General features: G+C 36.9%; 1 protein-coding gene across 5 annotated transcripts; it reads right to left on the bottom strand.

Annotated features, from left to right (window-relative positions):
• Positions 1-511: 511 nt before the first annotated feature.
• Positions 512-17,090, bottom strand: CLEC7A (C-type lectin domain containing 7A). 5 transcript variants are annotated; one of them, XM_045554347.1, is made up of 6 exons: positions 16,797-17,090; positions 15,045-15,143; positions 13,912-14,049; positions 11,872-12,032; positions 11,345-11,463; positions 512-1,714 (listed from the first exon to the last, which is right to left on the bottom strand). In XM_045554347.1, the coding sequence occupies exons 1-6, from the start codon at positions 16,897-16,899 to the stop codon at positions 1,582-1,584; spliced, it is 753 nt and encodes a 250-aa protein (XP_045410303.1). In that variant the 5' UTR covers positions 16,900-17,090; the 3' UTR covers positions 512-1,581. The 5 variants fall into 5 exon arrangements, with proteins under 5 accessions (XP_045410303.1, XP_045410304.1, XP_045410305.1 ...); XM_045554348.1 differs by lacking the exon at positions 13,912-14,049; XM_045554350.1 differs by lacking the exon at positions 11,345-11,463 and having other exon boundaries at positions 1,637-1,714.
• Between the last annotated feature and the right edge of the window lie 9,383 nt (positions 17,091-26,473).

The following is a 26,473-nucleotide window of genomic DNA, read 5'->3' as shown; positions in this document are numbered from 1 at the left end:
GCCTTTACTCTAAGTCATGAGTTATTGTTGCTTGGCCTGTCTGTTCTAGACTAATACAGCTTGATTTTCAGCATCTGGAATGATTTTCCTTGATAATCATGATTTCTTAAACTCATCCACCCCATCCTAGGGACTCAGGAGGAATCAATTAAACCAAAAACAAAATTAAAATACTTGGCATCTCCTCAAAACTCCATCCTGTGCCTTAGTTAACTATTTAAACCAGTTCATCAGGTTTACACTCTCAGCCTGAATTCGCTCTTCCTTCTCTACATTTTTTATCAGATAGTGACAACACAATTTGTATATTAAAAGACGAAAGTAAACTTCACAAAAATCTCTACCTTCTTCTCTCAGATTTTTAAAAATTTTAAGATCCCAAATTTATGCTTCAGTACAGAACTATTTACTACACACACCTTTCCCCAGTACCAAATTCATCATCGCTTGTGGGGAGAGGATGAATTGTGATAGTGATTGTTACACACAAGCACATCATTTAGAGGTCAAACATTCTTTTTATTGAGGTGAAATCCATATAACATAAAATTATCCATTTTAAAGTGAACAATTCAGTGAACTTGACAAAATTTCTGTTTACATGTTAATTAACTGGAGAGGGCTGTAAATGACTCCCCAACAATATAGAAATCTCTATTAGAAATAAAAATAGCACCAGTAGGAAAGTTTGAAAGAAAATGAGACAAATTATCACATGAGGAAACATAGTTACATTCTAATCATACCTTTTTATAGTAATTACTGAGGAATTGGTAACAATTGAAAACCAGCACATCATAAAAATAATAAAGCATGTTTTGCATTTCTAAATGTTAATACTTCTGCCAATGAGATTGGTTTCTGTTGTATATTCACTATCAGATGTTACTGATTGATTGATTGACACTATTTAAAAAGGAGAAAACTTTCCTATAAGAGCAGTTTCCCTACAATTTCATATTACACAGGATATTATTAGTCAGAGATATGGCAAACATACTCTCTGGGCCATTTATTGATAAATAAAAAGTTGGAGTCACTGCTTTTTGATGATGATGATCCTAATCATGATCATAATGATGAAAATAATAAAACACAGGGAAGACTTTTTTGCCATTTCTTCATTTAGCTAGTTGAAAGTATATTTCGCCCTCTACCCATGTCTAACATACTGCTAGAAGTTGATAAACAAGTCATGAAAACACAAAGTGTATACTCCAGTGACACTTTTTGAGGACAAAAAACAACTCTGGTGGAGCCAGATATTAAGACTGCCTTGAAGCTGCAAGGACTGTGGCTTATCCTAAGTAAATATTGAGTCAAAAGCAGAGTGAAAATTCAACTTGGCTGTGCTGATTTTATGGTTAGGGTTCTATTAACTAGAACAGGATACTACTGGCTTGCCTACCTATAGAGTTGACAAGTACAGAAATCACAGACTCTCCATCCTAAGATTAAAGTTTGCTGAGCTCCCTAATCATTTTCAGCATTTATTTTGACCTCAAATATCACTCTTTGCTGTTCTGTTTTCTGTCCTCCTTACTGTCTTACATACTTCTCTCCCCTACCTTCACCCTCCCCTTACGTTGAAAGCTTCTTCTCACAAATACTGTATGAAGGCACACTACAAAGTTGGTCATAAATGATTGACATGTGAATCCATACACAACTGGCAGATGAATTTTCCTGGGTAGCTGTGCTTCTGATTTGAAATCTGTTAAAATAGAATATAACGAGGTAATTAGAACAAACTTAAGGAATATGGTCTACACAGCGCTCAAATAAATTGTTAAGGGTATTGATGAAAAGAATTCTAAAGTGTTTATATTAAAACTTATATGTGAAATGAATTTTGAATTTACATTGTATTAATTCTCAAGTGGTAAAAGAATAGTCTCCATTATTGAGGCAGAAAAATGATTCAATTATTTTCAAGAAATACTATTAATTGCACAAAATTAAATAAAGCTCTTAGCAAGGTAGAAAAACTATTTGATATTCTACAGAAAGTTCTTTACTTATCTTTAGCCTATTATCTAGGTGTGTGTTTATCAACTCAAGCAACTGTTTAGTAAACTTAACTGTTCAGTATATTTAGTGAGTAGACCAAGCAGAAGAGTTAATGTCTAAAGGGATCTAGAACTAAATGGAGAGTCATAGATACCAAGGTCATTTATAGGCAGAGCAAATAGCCCCACATATTTTAATGTATTCTAAAGGCAAAATTATATTACAATATATTGCTTGACAATTATGATAATTACTATGGGTAAATGGAAGCATGGGACTGTTGTATTTGCTCTTGGGTCTCCTGAAGGAGCACTGTTAATTAGTCAAGCTCAAAGAACATCACTGAGCCTCAGTGCAAAAGCCGTGATCTGATACTCTTCATCTTGTGTATCTATCTCTTCTTCTTAACCCTGAGGTTGGAGGAGCAAGAGAATTCTGCTCTAGAAATGACTAAGGCTAAGAACAACTACTTTGATCCAGGCCTCAGGGAAAACTCATACCACCATTCTTCTCTAAAAATTTTCCTTAACATCCAAATGTTTTTTGGGTATGGACATAGCTAGGTTAAGTTACTGCCATCCAGGAATCTAAGGAGTAGTGATAGCAAAATATTAACTTGGGCCCATGCTTATGATTATAGAAAGAATTCTTTAGTTGTATGTTTAAAATAGCAAAAGAAAACTTAAGACAAACAGGAGCTATGGCAAAAGGAGGACATATATTTTGTAGGTTGTTTGTTAATAAATTCACTGTACTTGAGCTAGTAGAAATAAAATAGTTAAATGACACTTAAAAAATGTGATCCTACTTGGCAGTTTGTGTTAACATGCAATGGTGCCTGCCGGAAGCAAATGTAATGCCACTCTGTGAACTTCAAATTAGTTCTACAAATATTTTAAGATACAATGTCAAATACACTATCAAAACTAACCAAGACTTGAAAACAAATCAACATGAATGAAAAATAAGAGAAAAATAGAAACAGATACTTGTGAGTGTAAGTAAGACATTGGAATTATCTGACACTGATGTTAAAACAACTATGGTAGTGTATTCTGGAAGTTAAAGGACAATATTGAGAATGTTTGGAGAAAAATGGGAATTATAAATGGTGACAGGGTAGATTTTAGAAATAACCAAGCTAAAATTATACAACTGAAAAATTCACCAAACAAAGCATACAACTTAATAGAGGCTTTTAATAGCAGATTAGCCATAGAAAAGGAAAAATAGATGAACCTGAAGATATGTGAGAAGTAAATACAGTTTACTCTTGAACAACATGGGTTTGAATTACACAAGTCCACTTATAAGTGGTTTTTTTCAATAAATGTATTGAACATTTTTTGAAGATTTTCAACAATTTGAAAAACTCACAGTTGAACTGTGAAGCCTAGAAAAATAAAAAAAATTAGGAAAATGTTAGGTATGTCATGAATGCATAAAATATATGTAGATACAAATGTATTTTATCATTTAATAACAATATATACACAAATCTGTTATAAAAAGTTAAATTTATCAAAACTTATGCACACACAGACTGTATATGGCATTATTCACAGTTGAGAGAAATGTAAAGATGCAGCATTAAATCATAAACTGCATCAAATTTACCATAATACATTCTGTACTACTGTAATAATTCCAAAGCAACCCTCATGTTGCTATTGCAGTGAGCTCAAGTGTTGCATGCCCAGACTTAAAATGCTCTGTGACATTAATAATCTTCTCATGAGAAGTAAGAAGCAATCTCTTATGATTCTCATATTTTTTCATCATGTTTAGTACAATACTATAAACTTTGAATAACATCATTTGACTCATACCAAGTGCCACTAGTGATACTGGAAGTGCTCCCACGAAACAGAGAAAAGTCACAACATTACAAGATAAAGTTGAATTGCTTATATGTACCATAGATTGAGGTCTGCAACTGTGGTTCCCCACCGTTTCAAAATAAATGAATTCAGCATAAGGATTATTGCAAAAAAAGAAAAGGAAATTCATGAAGCCCTTGTTGCAGCTATGCCATCAGGGGCAAAAATCTTGTACATTTTTTGAAATACATTTTTATCTTATATTGAGAATGCCGCTTTTATGTGAGTTCAGTGTTGCTATGAGAAAGGCATATCTATAATTTTGAGGTAAGTCCTGTCTGTGCCTATTTTGTTAAGCATTCTTATCATAAAAGTGTGCTAAATTTTGTCAAATGCTTTTTCTGCTTCTATTGAGAGGATCATAGGGTTTATGTGGTGAATCACATTTATAGATTTGCATATGTTGAACCATCCCTGCATCTCTGGGATGAAGCACACTTAATCATGATGGATTATTTTTTTGATAAGCACCTGAATTTGGTTTGTTAGGATTTTATTGAGAATTTTTGCATCTATATTTATATTTGTCTGTAGATTTCTTTTTTTTGCTGAGTCCTTTCCTGGCCTTGGCATCAATGTGATATTGGCTTCATAAAACATGCTGGGAATGATTCCTTCTTTCTCGATGGTATGAAATAATTTCTGCAAGATAGGTAGCAGTTCTTCATTGTAGGTCTGGCAAAATTTGGGTGTGATACCGTCTGGTCCAGGAAGTTTTTGTTGGAAGATTTTTTTATTGCTGCTTCAATTAAGGTATGAGATAATGATCTGTGCAGGAATTCTATTTCTTACTGATTGAGCCTAGGAAGGCTATGTGTTTCTAAGAATTTGTCCATTTCCTCTACATTTTTAAGTTTATGTGCATAGAAATTTTTATAGTACTCAGAGAAGATATTTTGCATTTCTGTGGTATCAGTTGTAATTTCTCTTTTTTCATTCCTGATTGAGATTATTAGAGTCCTTTCTTTCCTGGTTTTGGTTAATCTAGCAACAGGCCTGGCAGTTTTGTTTATCCTTTTAAAGAACCAATGTTTTGTTTTATTAATCTTTTGTATAGTTCTTTTGTTATTGATTTCATTTACTTCCACTCTGATCTTGGTTATTTCTTTTTTTCTGCTGGGTTTGGGATTGGCCTACTCGTCCTTTTGTAGTTCCTTGAGATGATTCATTAGATTGTTGATTGTGATCTTTCTATCTTTTGGATATAGGCATTTATGGCTATGAATTTTCCTCTCAGGACTGCTTTAGCTGTGTCCCATAGACTTTGATAACTTGTGTCCCCTTTATCATTTAGTTCAAAGAATCTTTTGATTTCCATATTAATTTCCTCCTTGATCCAATTATCATTCAGCTATAGGTTGTTTAGTTTCCATGACTTTGTGCAAAGATGAATATTTCTGTTGGTGTTGATTTCTAATTTTATTCCACTGTTGTCTGAGAAGATGCATGGCATAATTTCCATTTTTTTAAAAATTTTTGGAGACATGTTTTGTGGCCTAGGATGTGATCAATCATATAGAATGTCCCAAGAACTGATGAGAAGAAGGCATATTCAGTGGTTTTGGGGTATAATGTTCTGTAAATGTCTATTAGGCCCATTTGTTCCAGAGTTCTGTTGAAGTCCATTGTTTCCTTACAACAAACCCACACCCAACATCATACTGAATGGGAAAAATTGAAAGTATTCCCACTTAGAACTGTAACCAGACAGAGTTGCCCACTTCTATTCAACATAGTACTGGAAGTCCTAGCCAGAGCAATCAGCTAAGAGAAGGAAATAAAGGGTATCCAAATGGGGGAAGAAGGGATCAAATTATCACTCTTCACTGAGGATATGATCTTATGTCTAGAAAACCCTAAAGATTCTTCCAAGAGACTACTGGAATTGATAAATAAATTCAGCAAAGTCTCAGGTTACAAAATCAATGTACAGAAATCAGTAGCATTCATGCATGCCAACAACAGTCAAGCTGAGAATCAAATCAAAGACTCAGTAACCTTCAAAGTATCAACAAAGCAAATAAAATACCTAGGGATCTATTTAACTAGGGAGGTTAAAGACCTCTACAGGGAGAACTATGAAACACTGAGGAAGGAAATAACAGAGGACATAAACAGATGGAAAACCATACCATGCTCATGGGTCTGCAGAATCAACATTATTAAAATGTCTATAATACCCAAAGTGATCTACAGATTCAATGCAATCCCTATTAAAATACCGACATCATATTTCACAGATCTAGGAAAAATAATTCTGCACTTCACATGGACTCAGAGAAGACCCTATATAGCCAAAGCAACCTTAAGCAAAAAGAACAAATTGTGAGGCATCAATTTACCAGACTTCAAGCTATACTCCAAGGCTATAGTAACGAAAACAGCATAGTACTGGCACAAGAACAGAGACATAGACCAATGGATCAGAACGGAGAACCCAGATTTAAAACCATCCTCATATAGCCATCTGATCTTTGACAAAGCAGAGAAAAACAGACACTAGGGAAAAGAATCTCTATTCAATAAATGGTGCTGGGAAAACTGGATAGCCACATGTAGAAGACTGAAACAGGATCCACACCTCTTACCTCTCACAAAACCAACTCACAATGAACAACAGATTTCAACCTAAGGCATAAAACCATAAGAATTCTAGAAGAAAATGTTGGGAAAACTCTTAAAGACATTGACCTAGGCAAATAATTTATGAAGACCCCAAAAGCAATGATAGCAACAACAAAAATAAATAAATGGGACCTGATCAAATTAAAAAGCTTCTGCACAGCCAAGGAAACTGTCCTCAGAGCAAATAGACAATCTACAGAATAGGAGAAAATATTTACATGTTATGCATGTGATAAAGGGCTGATAAGTATAATCTATAAAGAACTTAAGAAAATCAGCAAGAAAACATCAAACATCCCCATTAAAAAGTGAGCAAAAGACACAAACAGAAACTTTTCAAAAGAAGATATATTAATGGCCACAAACACATGAAAAAATTCCCAACATCTCTAGTAATCAAGGAAATGCAAATGAAAACCACAATGAGCTATCACTTAATTCCAGTGAGAATGGCTTTTATCAAAAAGTCCCAAAACAACAAATGCTGGCATAGATGCAGAGAGATACAAACACTCATACACTGCTGGTGGGACTGCAAACTAGTACAACCTCTACGGAAAGTAATATGGAGATACCTCAAAGAACTAGAAGTAGAATATCATTTGATCCAGCAATCCCACTCCTCGGTATTTACCCAAAGGAAAAAAAGACATTCTGTAAAAAAGGACACCTGCACTTGAATGTTTATAGGAGCACAATTCACAATTGCAAAGATGTGGGAACAACCCAAGTGCCCAATACAGGAATGGACTAATAAAATGTGGTATATGTATGAACTAATACCCCTTGGATTAACCTGAATGGAACTTAAGACCATTCTTCTAAATGAAGTATCACAAGAATGGTAAAACAAACACCACATGTATTCACCATCATTAAATTGGAACAAATAGATCAACAGTTATGTGCAAATATGGAAATAACACTCATCAAAAATCAAGTGGGGAGGAGAGGAGAAGATGGATAAATTCACATCTAACGTGTAGAATGCACACTATCTTGGGATGAGCACACTTATTACTTTGACTCAAACAGTACAAAAGCAATTTATGTAACCAAAACGTTTGTACCCAGGCAAATATTCTGAAATGTAAAGAAAGACATACCTATAGACTCTAATATAATTTGAGAAACAGTGAAGTCATTCTATGACATTTTAAAGCAAAAGGAAGGTACAAGATCTAAAGCTGTAGAATTTAATGCCAGCAAATGATAGTTTGATAATTTTAGAAAGAGGTTTGGCTTAAAAAATGTCTAGAGAACAGGCGAAGCAGCTTCTGCCAACCAAGAGGCAGCAGATGAATTCCCAGACATCATCAAGAGAAACTTGAGAAGAGCTATCTGTCTGCACAGGTTTTTAATGCAGACTGAAGTGCCCTATTCTGGGGACAAAAGTCACAAGATACATTTATTAGTAAGGAAGAGAAGCGAGCACCAGGATTTAAGGCAGGAAGGGATAAGTTTACTGTTTTGTGCAAATGCAGTCAGGTTTGTGATCAGGACTGTCCTTATCTATAAAGCTGTTTACCGCCCCAGTGCTGAAGGGAAAAGATAAACATCAGCCACCAGTCTTTTGGTAGTACAACAAGAAGACCTGGGTAAAAAGAATATTTTCCCTGGATTGGTTCCAGTGTTGCTTTGTCCCGGAATTCAGGAATTACCTTGCCAGGTAGGGACTGCTTTTTAAAATTCTTTTGATATTGGACAATGCCCCTGGCCACCCAGAACCCCAGGAGTTTGACAATGATGATGTTGAAGTGGTCTGTTTGCCTCAAACACAATGTCTCTAATTCAGTCTTAGATCAGAAGGTCATAAGGACCTCTGAGTCTCATCACACAGGGTACTCTACGGGAAAGATTCCCAACACTACGGAACAGAACCCTCATAGAGGGAACATCATGAAAGTCTGGAAGGATTATACCATTGAAGATGCCATTGTCATTACAGAATAAGTTGTGAAAGCCATCAAGCCCAAAATAATAAATTCCTGCTGGAGAAAACTATGACCGGCAGTGTGTATGACTTCACAGGATTAATGACAGAGCTAATCAAGGTAGTCACGAGAGATTGTGGATATGGCAAAAAAGATCGGGTACGAAGAGTTTCAAGACACGGATTTTGGAGAAATTCAAGAGCTCATAGACACCACACCAAAGGAATTAACAGTCAAAAGCTAAACATGGATTTTCAACTGTGCAGGGAGTCATTGCCCAATCCCCATGTTGTTCAAGGGTCAACTGCACATAGACTAAAGAAGAAAAAAAACAATACGGAATGTTGTAAATGGGTCTATAATGAATGTAACTGGAATCCCAGAGAAGGGAAGAAAGGTGGGGAGGAGGCAAAATTTGAAGGAAGTATGGCTGAGAATTTTCCAAAGTTGAAGAAAGAAATTAAATTTGAAACATGTATTACCTTCAAACACATGACCTCTCAAAAAAACAACAATAAAAGATAAATAATGGAATAATATCTTTGAATGGATGAGAGAAAAGCTCCAAACCTCTAATCCTATACTTAGTGAAAATTTTTTAGAAAAGTTGAAATGGCAATTTTAGGCAAACTCAGAGAATTCAACCCCATAGACTTCCTCTATAGGAAATACTAAAGAGCATTCTTTAGGCTTAATGAAAATTTCTAGAAGTGTAGGGTAGGAGAGGAAGAAATAAATAAGAAATAATAAAAACCATAAACATGTAAACAAATCTACATATATCTAGTGTTTTCAAGGGCTTTTTATTGAATACAAGATGCCACCAATTGTGTGTCATTTATTTAATCTAATACTGTGAAATAAAATTCACCCAAGATGAGAAATTTAATATAAGATCCTGCAGAAGTTGAAAAACAAAGAGCTATTTTGATGCAGGAGTAAATGAAAAATTAAACTGCCAAACAGAAAAGAACAAGAAAATGTGCATTTCCCCATCTTGCCACCAAGTGGACTATGAGAGGGAAAAAAATATATATGCCCTGAGAAATTGAACCACAAGCTGGTACTCATACAGTTCTTCTACCTTCATCCATAATAACAGTGTATTCCAAAACAAACTAAATGGAGTAATTAATGTAAATAGTCTCAGGTTTGTGGTGCCCCTCTTTGACTGCTAATCCTTCTTGGCCTACAGTGATTATAAAAGGCCACCAACTGTAAGATATATACTACTTTTACAGATCTTAAAATGTGGAAAAATATGTGTCAGCATTAAAATACATAAATATAATAACAATAAATTGGGAAGGGAGTAAACAGAGTAAAGGAATGTTCTATAACTTTTATATTGGTCAGGTAGAACATAAAAATACCAATGATTATTAGACTTTGATGAATGAAGAATACATGCTATAATTTCTAAAGTAACTACTAAAAGATCAGTAAAACAGTAAATTCTAAGTTAAAAGAAGAAAAAAATTAAATATTAAAAATTATTAAATCAGAACAAAAGGAGAAAAAAAAGAAAGAAAAAGTAACAATGCATGGGAAGATATAATAATTCTAAATCTTTATGTGCCTGATAACATGGCTTCCACACATCAAATAAAATGTTTACAGAACTATAAGTAGAATCACAGTGGAAGATATTAACGCAATTCTCTTAGTATAGAAAGAAGAAGCACGTAAAAATCAGAGAACTACAATCACACAGAAAATGTTCTGTGATCTCAGTGGAAATAAGCCTGAAACCTAAAACAAAGAGATAACTGGAAACACATATGTTTGTAAATTAAGAGATACATTTTTTAAAAAGTCATGTCTCAAAGAACAACTCACAATGGAAATCATAAGGAAAGTATTTTGAATTGAGTGACAATGAAAATATATTGAAATAACAGCCTTAAATGCACATACTTGAGAAAAAGAAAGGCTGAAATTCATGACTGAAGCATCCAGTACAGAAGTTTGTGAGAGAATAGCAAATTCAACACAAAGAAGTTAGATGGAAGGAAGGAAAAAAGATGAGAATCATAATTAATGAAAGAAATAAAACATGGAGAGAGAATCAACTAAGTCAAATGTTTTTTTTGAAAAGGCTAATTAAAGGGAAAAATACAGCTACTGAGATTGATGAAAAAAGAGAAACAGACTCATGTGCACGTCCATTTATACACTATTTATACACACTAATAATAAGAACTTAAAAGGGGGTATAATATCATATTCCGCACATATTAAAAAGAAAATGAATGACAATTGCAGTGAAGACTTTAACACACAATGAGGAAGAATTTACAATCACGCAAATGTGAAAAATGTTTAAAATAGCTTTATAAAATGCAAAGTGTTGTTGCTTTTTAACTTGTAATGGTATGTATCACACATGAAGTGCAAGACACTGTGCTAAATCATTTTACTTTTATGCCCTTTATTTCACTATTCTTTCTCTTCTTATCTATGCATAAGGAAAGTAGGACTCAAAGAAGAAAAGTGACTTGTTTTTAATGTCCCCCAATTAGTGTGGGCTAATCATTAACTCAAGCTGATACCTGGCTTCGCAGCCCAGGGTCCCAACCACAGCGTTACACTGAGTCACAGTGACTGATCCTTGACTGGACACCCTCAAACAGATGCCAGATGCCCTCCTGGTAAGAAACCCAAGGGAACACCTGTGTTGATAGCACTAGATGGCCCCTCAATTCCTTCTGAGGCTAAAAGTCCTTCTCCACCCTCTTCTTCTTTTCTTCTGGTCCACTCTTCCTCTCCCTCCACCACAGTGCATCTTTCTCTCTCTCTTTCTCATATATGGTCAGCAGTTCATGTTCTTAACTGCTTGACATGCTTTCACCTCTCTGAGAAAGAGGATGAAGCTTTGTCTCTCCAAATACTTACAAGTTAGAAGAGAATGTTGATCCGTCCTCCCAGAGCCACGGTCCCTCAGTCTGAGGGCGAGAAAGCCCTATCCAAAATGAATAATCAGGCTGGGAAGACACTTGCCTTATTATAAATTCCTGTAGTGAAACAGAAATGCAAACACATCAGAGACAGAAAGAGAGAGATTGATTTATATATGTGTAATATCATTGCTGCTCTTTTATGATGACAAAGGGAAGAAGTTTTTATTTAAAAATTGAGATACAAACTCACAAAAATGAATAGTGGCCTGATTATTGTAGTCCTGCAAACATGGAATGTGTTTTAAAGGATTTTTTAAAAGTGAAACTTGCTTATTTTTTACATTAATTAATTAAAAATAAATGCTTATACTATGTACTTTACTTGCTTAATGCATGTTATTATTATTATGAGAACATTTAAAATGACTTCCTCTTAGGGAAAATTATCATTACCTGGCATCTCCTTCGATTTCCTGCTCAATACATACCGCAGATAGTTATATAACTGAAGTCTACACTTACCAATTCTTTTGAGCTGTCTATATTTAGGAGATTAGAGCTTAGCTGAGAGCATTGTCTTTTACTGCTATTCCAGGTATCTAGTGATGTTCTAAACAGATAACAGCTCTTCTCATGTAGAATCCAATTAGGGGGACAGGAGCTGGAAGGAATTCCCGGAACTCCTGGAAACAAAAGTTAAGTACCATGAAGTACATAGCATACCAATTCACTCTTTTGGTACAAGCACCATTCATCTTAAGAACACTTAATAAATAATCAGTGAGTTGCTATTTTATATTTCATCTTAATTCAAACCATAGGGATATGATTTTACAGAAGAGAATACATTCAAATTTCCCTATTTTATTAAAATTTAAAAGTGATTAACTATAAACATTGTTTTAGAGAGCCAACTGTCCTTTTGCCAATGATCCTGTCTTCTTCTTCTTCTTTATTTATTTAATTTTTTTGAAACAGAGTTTCTGTCTTTTTCCTGGGTTAGAGGGCAGTGGCATCATCATAGCTCACGGCAACCTCAAACTCTTGGGCTTAAGAGATCATCCTACCTCAGCCTCCCAAGGAGCGGGAACTCCAGGCGTGCACTGGTATGACCGGCTAATTTTTCTTTTTCTTTTCTACTTTTTTTTTTTGTAGAAACAGGGTTTCACTATTGCCCAGAGTGGTCTCGAACTCCTGGCCTCAAGTGAGCCTCTTGCCCCAACCTCCCAAAGTGATAGGATTATAGGCATGAGCCATTACGCTCAGCCCTATCCTTTTCTTCTTGACTTTTCTTCCATTCCTTCAAATTCAGCCCAGAACTACCTTTCTCATGATAACTCCCCAAAACAAGCCCACTGAAAATCAATCATTAAGATACACTATAATTTCATGTGACTTATTTTATGATGTGAGACCCATTTCAGAATGAGAATTTCCAAATTAGAAAAGTATAAGAGCAATTATTCCACATGAAAGAACACCTCTGTTATGTATTATTAGCTACTTGATAAAAATAGAGAAGAGATGTGGGTCCAGAGATGGAAAATGGTAGCGAAAATATTGTCATAGTAGATTATGATGCAATTAGAAGTAAAGGTCAAGTGCACATAAAATTGTAATTAAATCAATGAAATTGTATCATTAGAAATAAATTTAGAGTTTTCAGGAATATATATATATATTAGCTCTATCTATTCTGTATGTTTTTTTTTGTTTTTTTTGTTTTTTTTTTGAGACAGAGTGTCCCTTTGTTGCCCGGGCTAGAGTGAGTGCCGTGGCGTCAGCCTAGCTCACAGCAACCTCAAACCCCGGGGCTTAAGCGATCCTACTGCCTCAGCCTCCCCAGTAGCTGGGACTACAGGCATGCACCACCATGCCCGGCTAATTTTTTCTATATATATATATATATATATATATATATATATATATATATATATATATATATATATTTTAGTTGGCCAGATAATTTCTTTCTATTTTTAGTAGAGACAGAGTCTCGCTCTTGCTCAGGCTGGTCTCGAACTCCTGACCTCGAGCAATCCACCCGCCTCGGCCTCCCAGAGTGCTAGGATTACAAGTGTGAGCCACCGCGCCTGGCCTATTCTGTATGTTTTTAATTTAGGTTCTTTATTCTTGGTAACATTTTCCTTTCTTTCCCTTTCCCTGCCATTCTTCCTTTCTAATGTTATATTACTTATTTTAACTGTATCACTTTTAAAATGTCAATTCCTTAAGGGGAGACAATACTTTTCTTTCCTTTGCATCAAATCATATAATTTCCTGTAGGTCTAAGCCCATAGCCAGTGATAAATCAGTTACTGATTTAAAAAAAAAGGTCCAACTTAGAACTGTTTATCCAAATGCATGAAGTATTTATGATGTTACCTTGTTGTATATACCACAGGACACATTACACTAAGTTAATACTGATAAGTGTACATGCCTTAAATGTACAATCACTGGATCTAAGCATACTGTCTTCACGCCATTACCCCAGGCCTTAGCATCAAGAATTAACCCTCTTGAATCAAGATTCCATTATGCCTTTAACTGTGCCCTTGCCTGTGGTTTCGAGAGCCTTGGTAGGATCCACACTCTCTTCTAAAGATGATTGTGTGGGATGACTGTGGTTCTCTTTAATTCTTGGTAGAAAGCTGTCGTTTTCCAATGAGTTGGTCTTTGAATTGGATCTCCACATAGCTTCATATACCAACAACAATAATAGTGACAGAAAAAAGAAGTCATTCTGCTATGTTTGAAAATTAAAATACCCAAACCCATATGTTATTGGAATCTAAAGGGATGCATTCTTGATTAGTGATAGATGATCTATTGCTAATGGAGAGGTAAAGATGATAGATGGATAGATAGATAGATAGAATAGATGGAAAGAAATAAATAACTTCCATAAAGGAAATGTAGTAAAAAAGAGAAAAAGAAAGCAGATAGAGAAGAAGAAATAGAATCACAAAGGCAGTAAGAGGCAAATGGCAGTCAGTTGGAGCCATGAAAGATTTGAAATGGTATTAATAACAAATCTTCCATCTTTCTTCTGTTACTTAAAAATAAGAGCTCATTGAGAACCTGCCCAGTACCTACAACATAGAATGTACTCAATAAACATTTGTGATATATTCAAATTTCTGATATATTCAAAGGAGTTTATATTAAAAAGCAGGACTATAACTTCATGGGAATGTGTAGGAAAAAAAAGAATAAGAAGAATAAAAAAAAAACAGGACTAAAACAATTTCCTTCAATCGTGAGACTCATAAAAATAGCTTATAGTCTCTTCAGTGAGTTTATTTCATCAGAAACATAGCACCATATTTTACTTCATTCTTCAGCTCCATGGGTTTCTTTCTTTATCCTTTGAATTCCACAGTTTTGAAACCAACTATTTAAAAGAAGTGGTACAGCAACATAGTTAGGAGTATGAGTTTTTTAGACAGATCACCTAAATTTCTAATCACCGTCCCATTGCCAAATATTGTATGACCCTGGAAAATTAAAATAACCTCCCAGTTGCTCACTTCCCTTATATGTAAAATGGTAATTAATAGCGCCAACTCAATACAGTTTATGTACAAATTAAATTATATTATGCATGTCAAGCCCTTAACAGAGTACCTGGCACATAATAAGTGCTTACTAAATGTCTGTTGTTGTTGTTAATCTCCCTCAACAATACTCACCCATGGTACCCAGGACCACAGCTATCACCAGTATTATCAAGCACAGGATTCCCAAAGCCGCAGCAATGAGACGCCAAGGAAGAGATGCAGCACATGTTCCTGAGGAGCCAGGGAGCAGAAATTGCATAAAAAGGATGGATGATGGATTGTGGAGCACTTTGATTCTACAGTTCATCAAAATCTGGCATATTCTAAAGTGAATTACTAACCACTGGGGCCTAGATAAGCTAGTCATCTAGGATTAGCCTGAGTTTTCTTCACCTATAGGATACCTCTTCTTCAGTTGCTGCAACTGTAATTTTGACACATTGCTTTGATATCTGTACACTCTTTTTTTTTTTTTTTTTGAGACAGAGTCTCACTCTGTTGTCCGGACTAGAGTGAGTGCCGTGGCGTCAGCCTAGCTCACAGCAACCTCACACTCCTGGGCTTAAGCGATCCTCCTGCCTCAGCCTCCCGAGTAGCTGGGACTACAGGCATGCGCCACCATGCCTGGCTAATTTTTTCTATATATATATTTTAGTTGGCCAGATAATTTCTTTCTAGTTTTAGTAGAGACGGGGTCTCGCTCTTGCTCAGGCTGGTCTCGAACTCTTGACCTCGAGCGATCCACCCGCCTCTGCTTCCCAGAGTGCTAGCATTACAGGCGTGAGCCACCGCGCCCGGCCTGTACACTCTTAATTTCAGCTCCACATTGATGTCTATAGGTTTTGACACTACCAGGATCTCTGAAATCTTACTCATTCTTAGAGGAGACAGCTTAATGCAGGGGAAATAGCACTGATTACTAAGGGTAACTTTCCCTTTTTATTTATTCGTTGCATAGCCCAGAACAAATTACGTCCTCTGTTTTCTTCATTTCTCTTGTGAAAATGGGGCAATAATATCTCAAAGGGTTATTGTGGGAATTAAATGAGATAATACATGTAAAAGCACCTAGTTTAGAGACTACTAGCACATTACAGGTTTGTTGTTATAGAATGCTGTTTTTCCCCACATATGCATAAACACACGTGCCTCCAGACCTCTTGCCTCATCCAGTTTTTCCACTCTTCCCCAGTAGGTTGCCCAAGAAAGGAATTGCGTAAGTGGTGAGAGGAAAATAATTGTGCAATGTGAATAACCACAAAGCAGAAGAAAGAAAATTCTGATGTACAAACACATGAATAACCTCTCTCTTAATGATAATAGGGAACTGATTTTGTATTAATACCACACAGAGAGAATATATCTCTGCTTTTCACTGAGAATAAACAGGAAGGGCATTTCATTTTCTTCACTGGTACACAAAAAACTCCCTTTGGTTAAAAAAAAAATCCAGATCAATCTCCTACCACAAAAATGCATGTTGCTCATATGCACTTCTTTTAAGTTTCCTTGGCCTCCATTCTATAATCTCCTCCTTTATGTCAAACAAACGAGTCACTCCTATAGAAATTCCCTTATCGTTATACATTATCATCACACTTATTACCAGCTCCTCACTGATTGTCTATTTCTACAGAACAGATAAATTGTATTTTCTGCCATCATACATACATACTTAGTTCAAATACCAATAATTAGTCACTGAATAGTTTCCATGAAAAAGGGCTAAGGGTACATTCAAATGATCTTCAGTGACTTCTGAAAACCGTTAAAAATATATCAATGATACCTCTACAAATCACAAGTCTCTCAAATTTTCTCCACTTAAGTGTTTTAGTTGATGAAAATGAGAGTGCTAAAGGCAGAAATAGTTTTTAAAAATACCTTTCTCTGAGACCACAGGTATCCTGGTGATGCTTTGAGAGTTGAAGCGTAATTGAGTATAACCATCTTCATCCAAATTGTCTACATCAGAGCGATATTCCATTGTTCTCTAGAGTCCCTGAGTAGACAAAGCATTTGAGAGCTCTTTCCTTTCTGCTTTTAAGATGACTGCTGTGGACAAAGGAAAATCTATGAGTCGAATCATGTGGGATAGGCATTCACTGAGGTCTAACAAGTTGAGCATGAGTAGTCCAACCAGATACTCAAAAGCAGGAAATGAAAACTGTGCTGTGGTAATTTCCCATCTGTACCTTTAGATCCTGTTTCTGAGGCTGCTGGTTCTTAGGAAGCAGTAAAGGCAGAATAGTGGACAGGTCTTTGTTTCAGACTGAATATAACAAACATTTATAGATTAATGTCTTATGCTGCCTTCATTAGTCTCACAACTGAATGTGACATCATTAAGTGACTGCCTATGTAAAACTATGAAACAATATTGGTACTTTGAGTTCACCATCACTTTGTTGTAACTACACATTCGTGCATTTATTCATGTATTAATACTTGTTCATTCAGTAAACATTTATTGAATGCCCACCTTTTCAAGTGGTACAAGCTGGGGATACAAAGAAGAATGAAACCTGTGAAGAAGCTAATTGCCTAATAGAGAAAACCTGCAGAGAACTACATGAAGGATGCCATAAGGAGGTGGGTGCTTTGTTGTAACAACAGAGAGTGCAAACAAATCTTTTTGGGATTTTTCGGGGATTAAAAATACAAAATAGTAATTATTTATTGAACAATTACAATGAGCTAGATACTACGTATTATGTGTGTTTTCTCATTCAATTTCAGTTTTCCAAGTCTATATGGTAGGCATTATCATTCCTATTTTCAAATGAAGAAAATAGACAAAGAAAATATAGTCCTTTGCTCAGGTTTAAGAAGGTAATTAAAATATTGGAGCAAGGCATCAAACCAAAGTCAACTCTTGCTGCAAAACTCAAGATCCACTACACTGCTTCCTTCATCGTTCCATACACTTATGTTACAAGTAACTGCTTATGGAGCACTCTGGGACTGAAACATTATGCTAAATGTTTTATTTTTTCTCTCTTCTAGTTTCCATAGCAATGTCCCAATCATGAGATGTGGAAAACACTCATCATTGCTGGAAACCATAGAGATGTCCAACCTATTTACCTGACTTTGAAGCTAACAGAATGCAGGAGACATCTGACTGTTGGCAAAGATCAGCAAACCCAGACAGTAAAATGATGAGGGACAGAGTTCACTCAGCAATCCTACTGCAGTGGGGAAGAGGGCTCGGCATGAACAGCACTCAACTTCCCCAAAACAAAAGGCTGAAGACATTTTAAAGGCTGGGGTGTGCTAAGGAAGAAGCCCTGAGCGGTTGTAAGGAAAGTTAGTCAGTGTGACTAGGCCATTTGGATTTGTGAATTGGCACTTCCCCAGAGTAGAGATAAACTCCTCCTATCTTCATGACAGGAGGCAATGAAGTAAGTTGAAACAAAGCACCCAGCTAGGTTGGCCCTCATCCTTCATCAGCAACTGGGAGAGAGAGCAAGAGTTATTTCTCTAAATGTTTGCATTGCAAAGCTCTCAGGTCCTTGAGAAGACAGTTCTGGGTGGTAGATTCACTTCTCAAGGAGCAGAGAAAGGATTTAACACTGCAAGGTTTCTAAAGTGACCACTATGGCCAGGCTTTGAGTGGAACAAAAAGTAAATTCTCCTAGCAACATGGAGCTTCCAAAGGCTGCCATTTTAAGTAGGGCCTGGGGTCATCCCATGGACATGGCCTTAAGCTACTAGAAGTCATGCTAGAGTTTGTCAATTCTCTTAGTGCAGAGGTTTGGGAGGAATTGTTACATGCTGAGGTTTCTGCAGTTCTCACTGTCTAACACATGTCAAAATGGAAAAGATCTCAGTGAAGAGTAAATAAATGAGTTTCTTGCCTTACCCAGTTGGATACAAAAATGTTAACAAGTTTTTGCAGACATGTTGCAAGGTAATAGTGTGGATCTAATTTCAATATTCATCAGTCTTCCATTTCTATAATGCAGTGCTTGGAAAGCAGGGAAATGAGGTTCGGGACACACTACACCACAATATGGCAACTTGGGATTTGAGAAAACAGCAGAAGCAGGAAGTTCGCTCTCACCATTTCCCTGTCTTTCTCTGCTGAAGCAGGTCACAAGACTCTCATCTGAGAGGAAAGAAACATCCTGTATCTGAAGACACAGAGACACCAAGAAAAATCTGAACAGGCCCTGCTAAGTTGCCCCCAGTTTATTACCATTAGATCATATCCTCTTGTCCAATGTTGGGGAGAAAAAATAACATCTTTTCCTCACCCATCACAAGGGTCATGACTGAGACCCCTATAACAAAAGACAGATTAACAGAAGAAAAGTATACACGCTTTACACGATGAGAGAGGCTTCTGAAATGAAGACCCAAAGACCCAGGGAAAACTGTATTTTTATGGACAGTCAAGCAGAAGTATAATTGGAGGACAAAAGGTTATGATCTAAGGGTAATAAACTGGGGTGAATTTGGCAAGTCTTATTTGTTCAGATTTCTTTTCTGTCTCTGTATGATGTTCCTTCCTTCCAGGTATAGGGCAGGACACCTGCCATGTAAGTGTCATCGGGGGAGAAGGGAGGGAGAAGATCAGAGAGTGACCGTCCTAGGTCTTAAGGCCTGTGTCAAGGGAGAAGCGCCAGGGGAACTTCAGTTTCCACGGCCTGCTCCAGGAAAGAGGGGCCTGGAGAAAGTCAGAGATACCTTCATGCTTCTGCAGTTTTCTCAATTTTCTTTAGCTTAAAATATTCAGTATGCCAAGGTGTATTTTGGGGTATTGTGTTCTAAGCCCTGACACTGAACATACTTTCCCATGACCGTACACTCTTCATCAAACCTAAACATAAAAATACAGAAATTTCTCTGTTTTTTCAGGTATTCATTTCCTTATAAGGGCTCCTGTGTCACGTAAAACTTCCATTAAAAAAATGGTATGCTTTTCTCTTGCTAATGTGTGCTTTTCCATGAGTGCCTCAGCAATGAACCTAGCCATGGGTGAGGAAAAGAAGTCTTTCCTCCTCTACAGAGGGAAACCACGGTCTTTTTTGCAGAGTGAATAAGTTGGCTCAAGGAAGAAGGGTCAGCCTATTAAATAGAACTGGAGAACAGTAGTGAGGGGCAAATCTTCCAGGCAGCCATAAGTAGCTGTCTTCTTACTATCAGTTCAGGCCCCCATTGGGAGAATCTTTCTCTGTGTAATGGCTTTTTTCTGTGACTACTGCCCCCTATTTAATCTCAATCCTACAAAAACAATAGGCTCTCTAAATTGTCAAAGAAGTTTTTCAATAAAAAACTTTAGTCTTCTCCTTTTTTCTCCTTTTTGGAGTCTTTTTGTCTGAATAAAACAACTAAACATTAATTACACAAATCATTAACAAACAAGAAAAACAAAGCCTTTGGTATTTCAAGGCAATTGGGAGTGTGGAGGAGAGATTGTGTATTCAGAGAAAAGTACCCATCATTAAACATGAATGTAAGAAAGAGCTGTAAAACAAACCAACCAAACCAAAAAAAAAAAAAAAAGAAAAAAAAAAACACAAACGAACGAACAAAAAAACAAATAACAATTTTCTAATTCATATTCTCAGCAAAATTTGATGAAAACTTGCATTTCATTAAGCAAGGTTGTTTTCTAAGAGAAATGATTAATCTGGGAAAAAAGTTCTTAGAAGTGCAAAACACATTTTATAAACTAAAAATACAATTAATTGAACCAAGAGGCAGATTGAATATTACATCAATGAAATAACTGCAAAAACTGTATTCAGAAGAACTGAGTCAATATGGCCACTCACTGTTACATATATTAAGCTATTGTCAACAGTACTGTTTGCTCCCAAAATTAAATCTCAAAAGATAATATTCTTCCCAAACAAATATCTATTTTGGTAGGTTTACTAGCTAGACCAGGAAAAGAAAACACAGGAGAGTCTGAAGTATATGTCCAATGTGTCCAACGTGACTTTCTGGAAAATTGTTATATACAAATGAATAAAGAAAAGTAATTATCAAAAAGACACCTGCACTCGAATGCTTATCACAGCACAATTTACAATTGCAAAGATGTGGAATCAACCTAAGTGTCCTTCAATTCATGAGTGAATAAAGAAAATATAGTATGTGTGCATATATAAAATATAGTATGGTGTGCATATATATATATGTATGTGTGTGTATATGTATATCAGCCATAAAAAAGAATGAAATAATGTCATTTGCAGCAACTTGGATGGAACTAGAGACCATTATCCTAAGTGAAGTATCTCAGGAGTGGAAAACCAAATACTACATGTTCTCATTAATAAGAGAGAGTTAATAGATGGGTACACATGGGCACAAAACAATATAAAGGACATGAAAAATCTAAAAGATGGGAAGGGTGGGGGGTGTGGGATAAAAACTTACCTCTTGGGTACAATGAACACTATCCTGAGGATGGGCACACCAAAAGCCCTGACTTAAGGATTATATAAGATATCCATGTAACAAAAACACTTGTACCACCTTAATTAATATATTGAAATAATTAATATATTAATATATTGAAATAAAAATAAATTAAAATAATCTAAAAAAGTCAGAAGGAGCAAAAAAATAAAAATAACTAAACATATGCATATATAGAGATAAATGAACATATGGATTAAATAGAAAACAAGATTATTAAAAACAAGCTAAATATTCACTAAAAACCATTGTAGAAAAAATGTTAAGTCCTCAGAAGATAGCAACGCTCCAAAATACTTCCCCATTTTCAAAAAAAATACCATAAAATTTCACCTCCAATTTGAATGCTATTAGTAACTTGGGCCTCCTTCCTCCCTCCATTCCCTCCTTTCTTCTTCCATGCATCTATTAATCAATTAAATGTCTACTGAACATTTACTACATTCTCAGAAGCCTGGATACAAAGAAACATGAGGCCAGATCCCCATTCTAATTGGTTTCACATTATCTTTCAGGGACAAAAGACATGTAAAAATGACTTAAATTACTTTAGTATCCCTTGGATTGGGCCGAGCACAAAATTTACTCAGCTTTGCTCACAGCACTTTGCAGTGTTTAATTTTATGTAGTTCTCCCACCTTCCAGGCCAGGGATCCCTGGCTCCCAGTCCTCAAAACCATGCTCCTCCTTTCTTCCTTGTGACTTTGCTTGCAGCATTTAACTGCCACAAAATGGGCTGACATCTGCTGGGCCACCAGGGACTTCCTTCAAGGAGCAGGACTCACTGCCCGGTGCACAGCCATCTTCTGCACAGGCCACTGGTCTTCCCCTAAATAGCCTCTGAAGTCTGAAATTGAGGATGGAATCTAAACTATTCCATATGAATTAAACTTTAGTGACATTTTGAGAGCTATTAAAAGCAAAACAAGACAAATCAAACACCATAGTGTGAGACATTGTCCTAAAAACTTCCGTGGTAGTTTAACTCAAAGCTGCAGAGCATATTGGCAATCAGTTTTAAGTGGAGGAAAAAATAACTTGACATTTCCTTTTTCTCAGGAAGTCAGATTGTAAAGAGAACCTAAACTGACAGAGACAACAAGTAATCCAGATTGAGAAAAATGCAGAAGAAGGGATTTTAATCGGAGTAGTGAAAGGAGGAAAAAATAAGTGAGTATATCCAGAAGAGGTGTTAAGTGATAACAAAATGGGAGAAACAGTGTAGAAGACAGACACGGGGGTTTGTGGTAAAGTAGGAAACCTAGCAATGATGATGAAAAGGAAACGGGGGAGCAAGATGGCCAAATAGAAACCTCCAGCAATCATCCCTCCCTACGAACACCAAACTCAACAACTATCCACGCAAGCAAGCATCTTCAGAAGAACCAAAAATCAGGTGAACTATCATAGTACCTGGTTTTAACATTATATCAAGGAAAGAGGCACTGAAAAGGGCAGAAAAGACAGTCTTGCATGGCCTATGCCACCCCTCCCTTATCACCCCCTGCCCCCCTTCCCCTGCTCCAGGCAGTGCCAGTGCCAGCAGGCCCAGTGAAGGGAAGTCTGTGTGCCCAGGCCAGGGAGAGTGAAGCGACTGTGGGGCTTTTCTTTGAAACTCAGGGCCGCCCTGGCACAGGGGAACACAGCACAGGGTAATAGGCCGCCAGTGCCCATGGAGGGAGCTTTTAGACCTGCCCCACCAGAGGGAAATCCTCCGCCCTGAAATCCAAGTTCCTGCCAGCCCCATCAGGGGATGAAAAAAGCAGCCTGGGGCCTGGACTAAACTCACAAGGCAGTGGGCCACAAAGACTACCATCCTTGGGCAACTCCGGCAGCTGGGCTGGCCCAGAGCCAGCGGACTTGGGGTGCAGGTGACCCGGTGAGACACCAGAAGCAGCGGCCAAGCCTGTGTCACCCCTCCCCCAACTCCAAGCAGCACAGCTCAGGGACAGTCGTCTTCCACTTGGGGAAAGGAAAAGGAAGAGTTTAGAGGACCTTGTTTTGCAACTTGGGTACCAGCTCAGCCACAGTAAAATAAAGTACCAAGCAGACTCCTGAAGCCCCTAAGTCCGGGCCTCAGCTCCTGGACTGCACTTCTGGTCTCATCCTGGGCCAGAAGGAAACATGCTGCCCTGAAGGGAAGGACCCATCCTGGCAGGATTCACTATGTGCCAACTAAAGGGCTTTTGGGCTTTCAATAAACATCAGACGTAGTCAGGCAGCAGTCACCATGAGCTTTGGGTGAGACTAGGCTGGCTTCAGGTGTGACCAAGTGCTGGTGGCCATGAGGAAGTGCCCACATCATTCCTCCCCCAACTCCAGCAGCCCAGCACAGAGAGGGGAGAGAGCAAAGGACTTTGCCTAGTAATCCAGGGAACTCTCACATATATTACCGAAGTCCACCAAGGCGGTACCGCTAGGAGTCTGCAAGAGTCACACGGCATTACTGGGCTGGGGGGACCCCCAGTGCTGATACGGGAGCAGTGACCAAAGACTTAGACCACAACACTCAAGTCCATTTGAGTATCTGGAAATCCTTTTCAAGAAGAACTGGTCCAAACAAGCACAGACTGTGAAGATTAAAATAAATACCTAACTCTTCAATGCCCAGACATTGACAAGCGTCCATAGCATCCAGAACATCCAGGAAAACATGACCTCACCAAATGAACTAAATAAAGTAGCAGTGATCAATCCTAAAATGATGGAGATGGGTGACCTTCCAGACAGAGAATTCAAAATAGCTGCTCTGAAGAAGCTCAATGAACTTCAAGACAATGCAGAGAAGGAATTCAGAAGCCTGTCAGAGAAATTTAACAAAGAGATTGACATAATAAAAAAAAAATCAAGCAGAAATTCTGAACCTTAAGAATTCAATTGACAAATTGAGAAATGCATTGGAAGCTCTCAACAGCAGAACTGACCAAGCAGGAGAAGAAAATAAGAAGAAAAAGGAAATTCAAGTAAATACTAAGTTAGAAAAATACTGAAACTTTGGGGATGATTTCTAAAATTCATTTAATAGAATTTTTCTCCTAGTTGTATTCTTACAAAGGAGAAGGTGTAATATCTAGTATTTAAAATGGTCAGAAAAAAAGGAGGGAGGAGAAGAGAGAATATTTTAAAAAAAAAAAAAGAGGTGGGCACAGAAAACTTACAAACATGCTAGCTTGACTGGGAGAAGAAGGAGTCCTGGGGTTCAGTGCGATAAACTGGAAAAGGCAGGGACGAGGCAGTTGATCAAGGACTTTGAGTCCCAGCTGACCATTGGAAAAGCAAATGTTTTCCTTTTGACTGGAGAAGACAGTTTCAGTAGACCCTTGAGCAGTGACGTGTAGGTAAAATCTACCTTTGAAATAGACCTGCCCTGTTGAGGGTAAAAATACAGACACGTCAGAAGAGGAAAAAAAAAAAAAAAAATTAGGAGGCAAAGCTCTCATGTTGAAAACAAATGCGAATAAGGAGTGGATATCGGAGTGGTCATCTTTATGTAAAGGACACACTAAAATAATTCAGTACAGTGTAAGAGGAGCCACAAGTGAGGTTTTGTGAAATGTTATGATAGGAACAGACCCAGGCTTGGGAGACCTGGAAGTTTACATAATTTGGGGAGTGGAATGAAGTATAGTTCATATAATTGAAGGGCTTTCTTAAGAAAACTAATACAAAATGACAAATACAAAGTTATTAGGTTCCCAGCCAGTGTGTTGGAAAAAGCTGTTGTGAGAGAGGGTGTGAGTCAGCCCTGAAGCTCAGGCACCATTAGTTTCAGGGTAAATCCTCTTCTAGTGACAGCATAAGGATAAAAACAATTATCTCCAAATGTGGAAGTCAAAAAAAAATGGCATAGCAAGCTAAATGCGGCTCTGTGAATTTCTTTGTTTGCTTTAGGCTGCCTGTGTGTTGTCCCTCTTTATTCTACCCACTGTGGCTCTTCCTTTCTCGTTGCATTCTCTGATACTGTAGTGACCATCTACGTTTTGGTCAAGTATGTTAACTATATTTTCTCTTTTTACTATACTCTTAAACTTAGCATCCTCTTTAAATATGGCAGAATGGGCCAGACAGACTAGTTTGTGATGGAGGACAAACAGGAAGGTCTCTAGACTGTCCCAGTACGGATTCAACCAGGGCATCTCTAATGTTGTTTATTTTATATGTGGAAATTTCATATACAATTTCATTTAGGACAAAAAAAAATTAAATTTAAAAAAAATCTGGAAGCTATTCACCTGGTATATTCCATTCTTTTCTTTTTTTAAAGAGAGGAAACAGCCCAATATAGGCAAATTTAATTTGCATAAGGAGAAAGAAAGCTTCAAGTCACTAGTTAGAGCTTCTAATTTTAGAGTCTATGTTCTACCTAATAAATGTAGCATGTGGCCTCATTGCTTCTAACTTTGTCACAGATTGACTAAGTGACTTTTAAAAAAAAAAAATTCAGAATATTCCAAGGGTACAAATGCTTTGGTTATATAAATTGCCTTTAGATGTGTTGTTTAATTTTCTGTGCTTGCTTTCTCACCAGTAGCGTGGTGCTGGGTTTTAAATCTCTGTTGAGATCCTTGTATGGTAAATAAGAGAAGTGCAGGAAAACTGATGAATGAAAATAGATTCCCTGCTGTATGTGACCTGAGCTAAGCCAGTATGAATTAATCAAAATGATTTAACAAAATCAGGCGGGAGTGAATGAGGTGATGGTGCCATCTGCTGCTATGTTTTAGGAATTTCAAGGTAAATTAGAGGAAGTTAGTTTATGTATTCATTTGGGAGTGAAGTTGAAAAATTTCTTCAGGCTGTTCCTAACTCGTAATAAAAATGTCATTTTCATTCTGCTGAAAGGCATCTACATTTCTTCATGCCTAAGGAATGATGGTTGTTAGGAGTTACTTCTGTTATGAGCATGTGCTGGATTCCTTCAATAATTATCATGTATGTTTATTCTATTTTTAATTTTATATTTATGCTGCCATAAATTCCCAGAGGGAAGAGAATTTGTCTTGTTTACTACTAATCGCCAGTGCTTAGACCAGTGCTTCAAATGAAATGAATAGAATTGTATGTGTCTATCTATCTTTAATTTAACTGTTTATTTTTTTCCTCCATACCAGATTCTAAGAACAATG

This window comes from Lemur catta, chromosome 6, assembly GCF_020740605.2.
Source record: "Lemur catta isolate mLemCat1 chromosome 6, mLemCat1.pri, whole genome shotgun sequence".
In the NCBI taxonomy this organism is placed as follows: domain Eukaryota; kingdom Metazoa; phylum Chordata; class Mammalia; order Primates; family Lemuridae; genus Lemur; species Lemur catta.
The sequence above is the reverse complement of the archived record's forward strand: the minus strand, read 5'-3'. Positions and strand labels throughout refer to the sequence as shown.

Excerpts from the sequence above, each read along its gene's own strand:
- CLEC7A (XM_045554347.1), bottom strand. The coding sequence starts at position 16,899 with ATGGAATATCGCTCTGATGTAGACAATTTGGATGAAGATGGTTATACT. Across the intron at positions 11,464-11,871 it reads TAGACAGCTCAAAAGAATTG|GAATTTATAATAAGGCAAGT; the intron begins GTAAGTGTAGAC and ends GTTTCACTACAG. Across the intron at positions 1,715-11,344 it reads TCAACATTCTCTTCTAACTT|ATTTCAAATCAGAAGCACAG; the intron begins GTAAGTATTTGG and ends CTATTTTAACAG.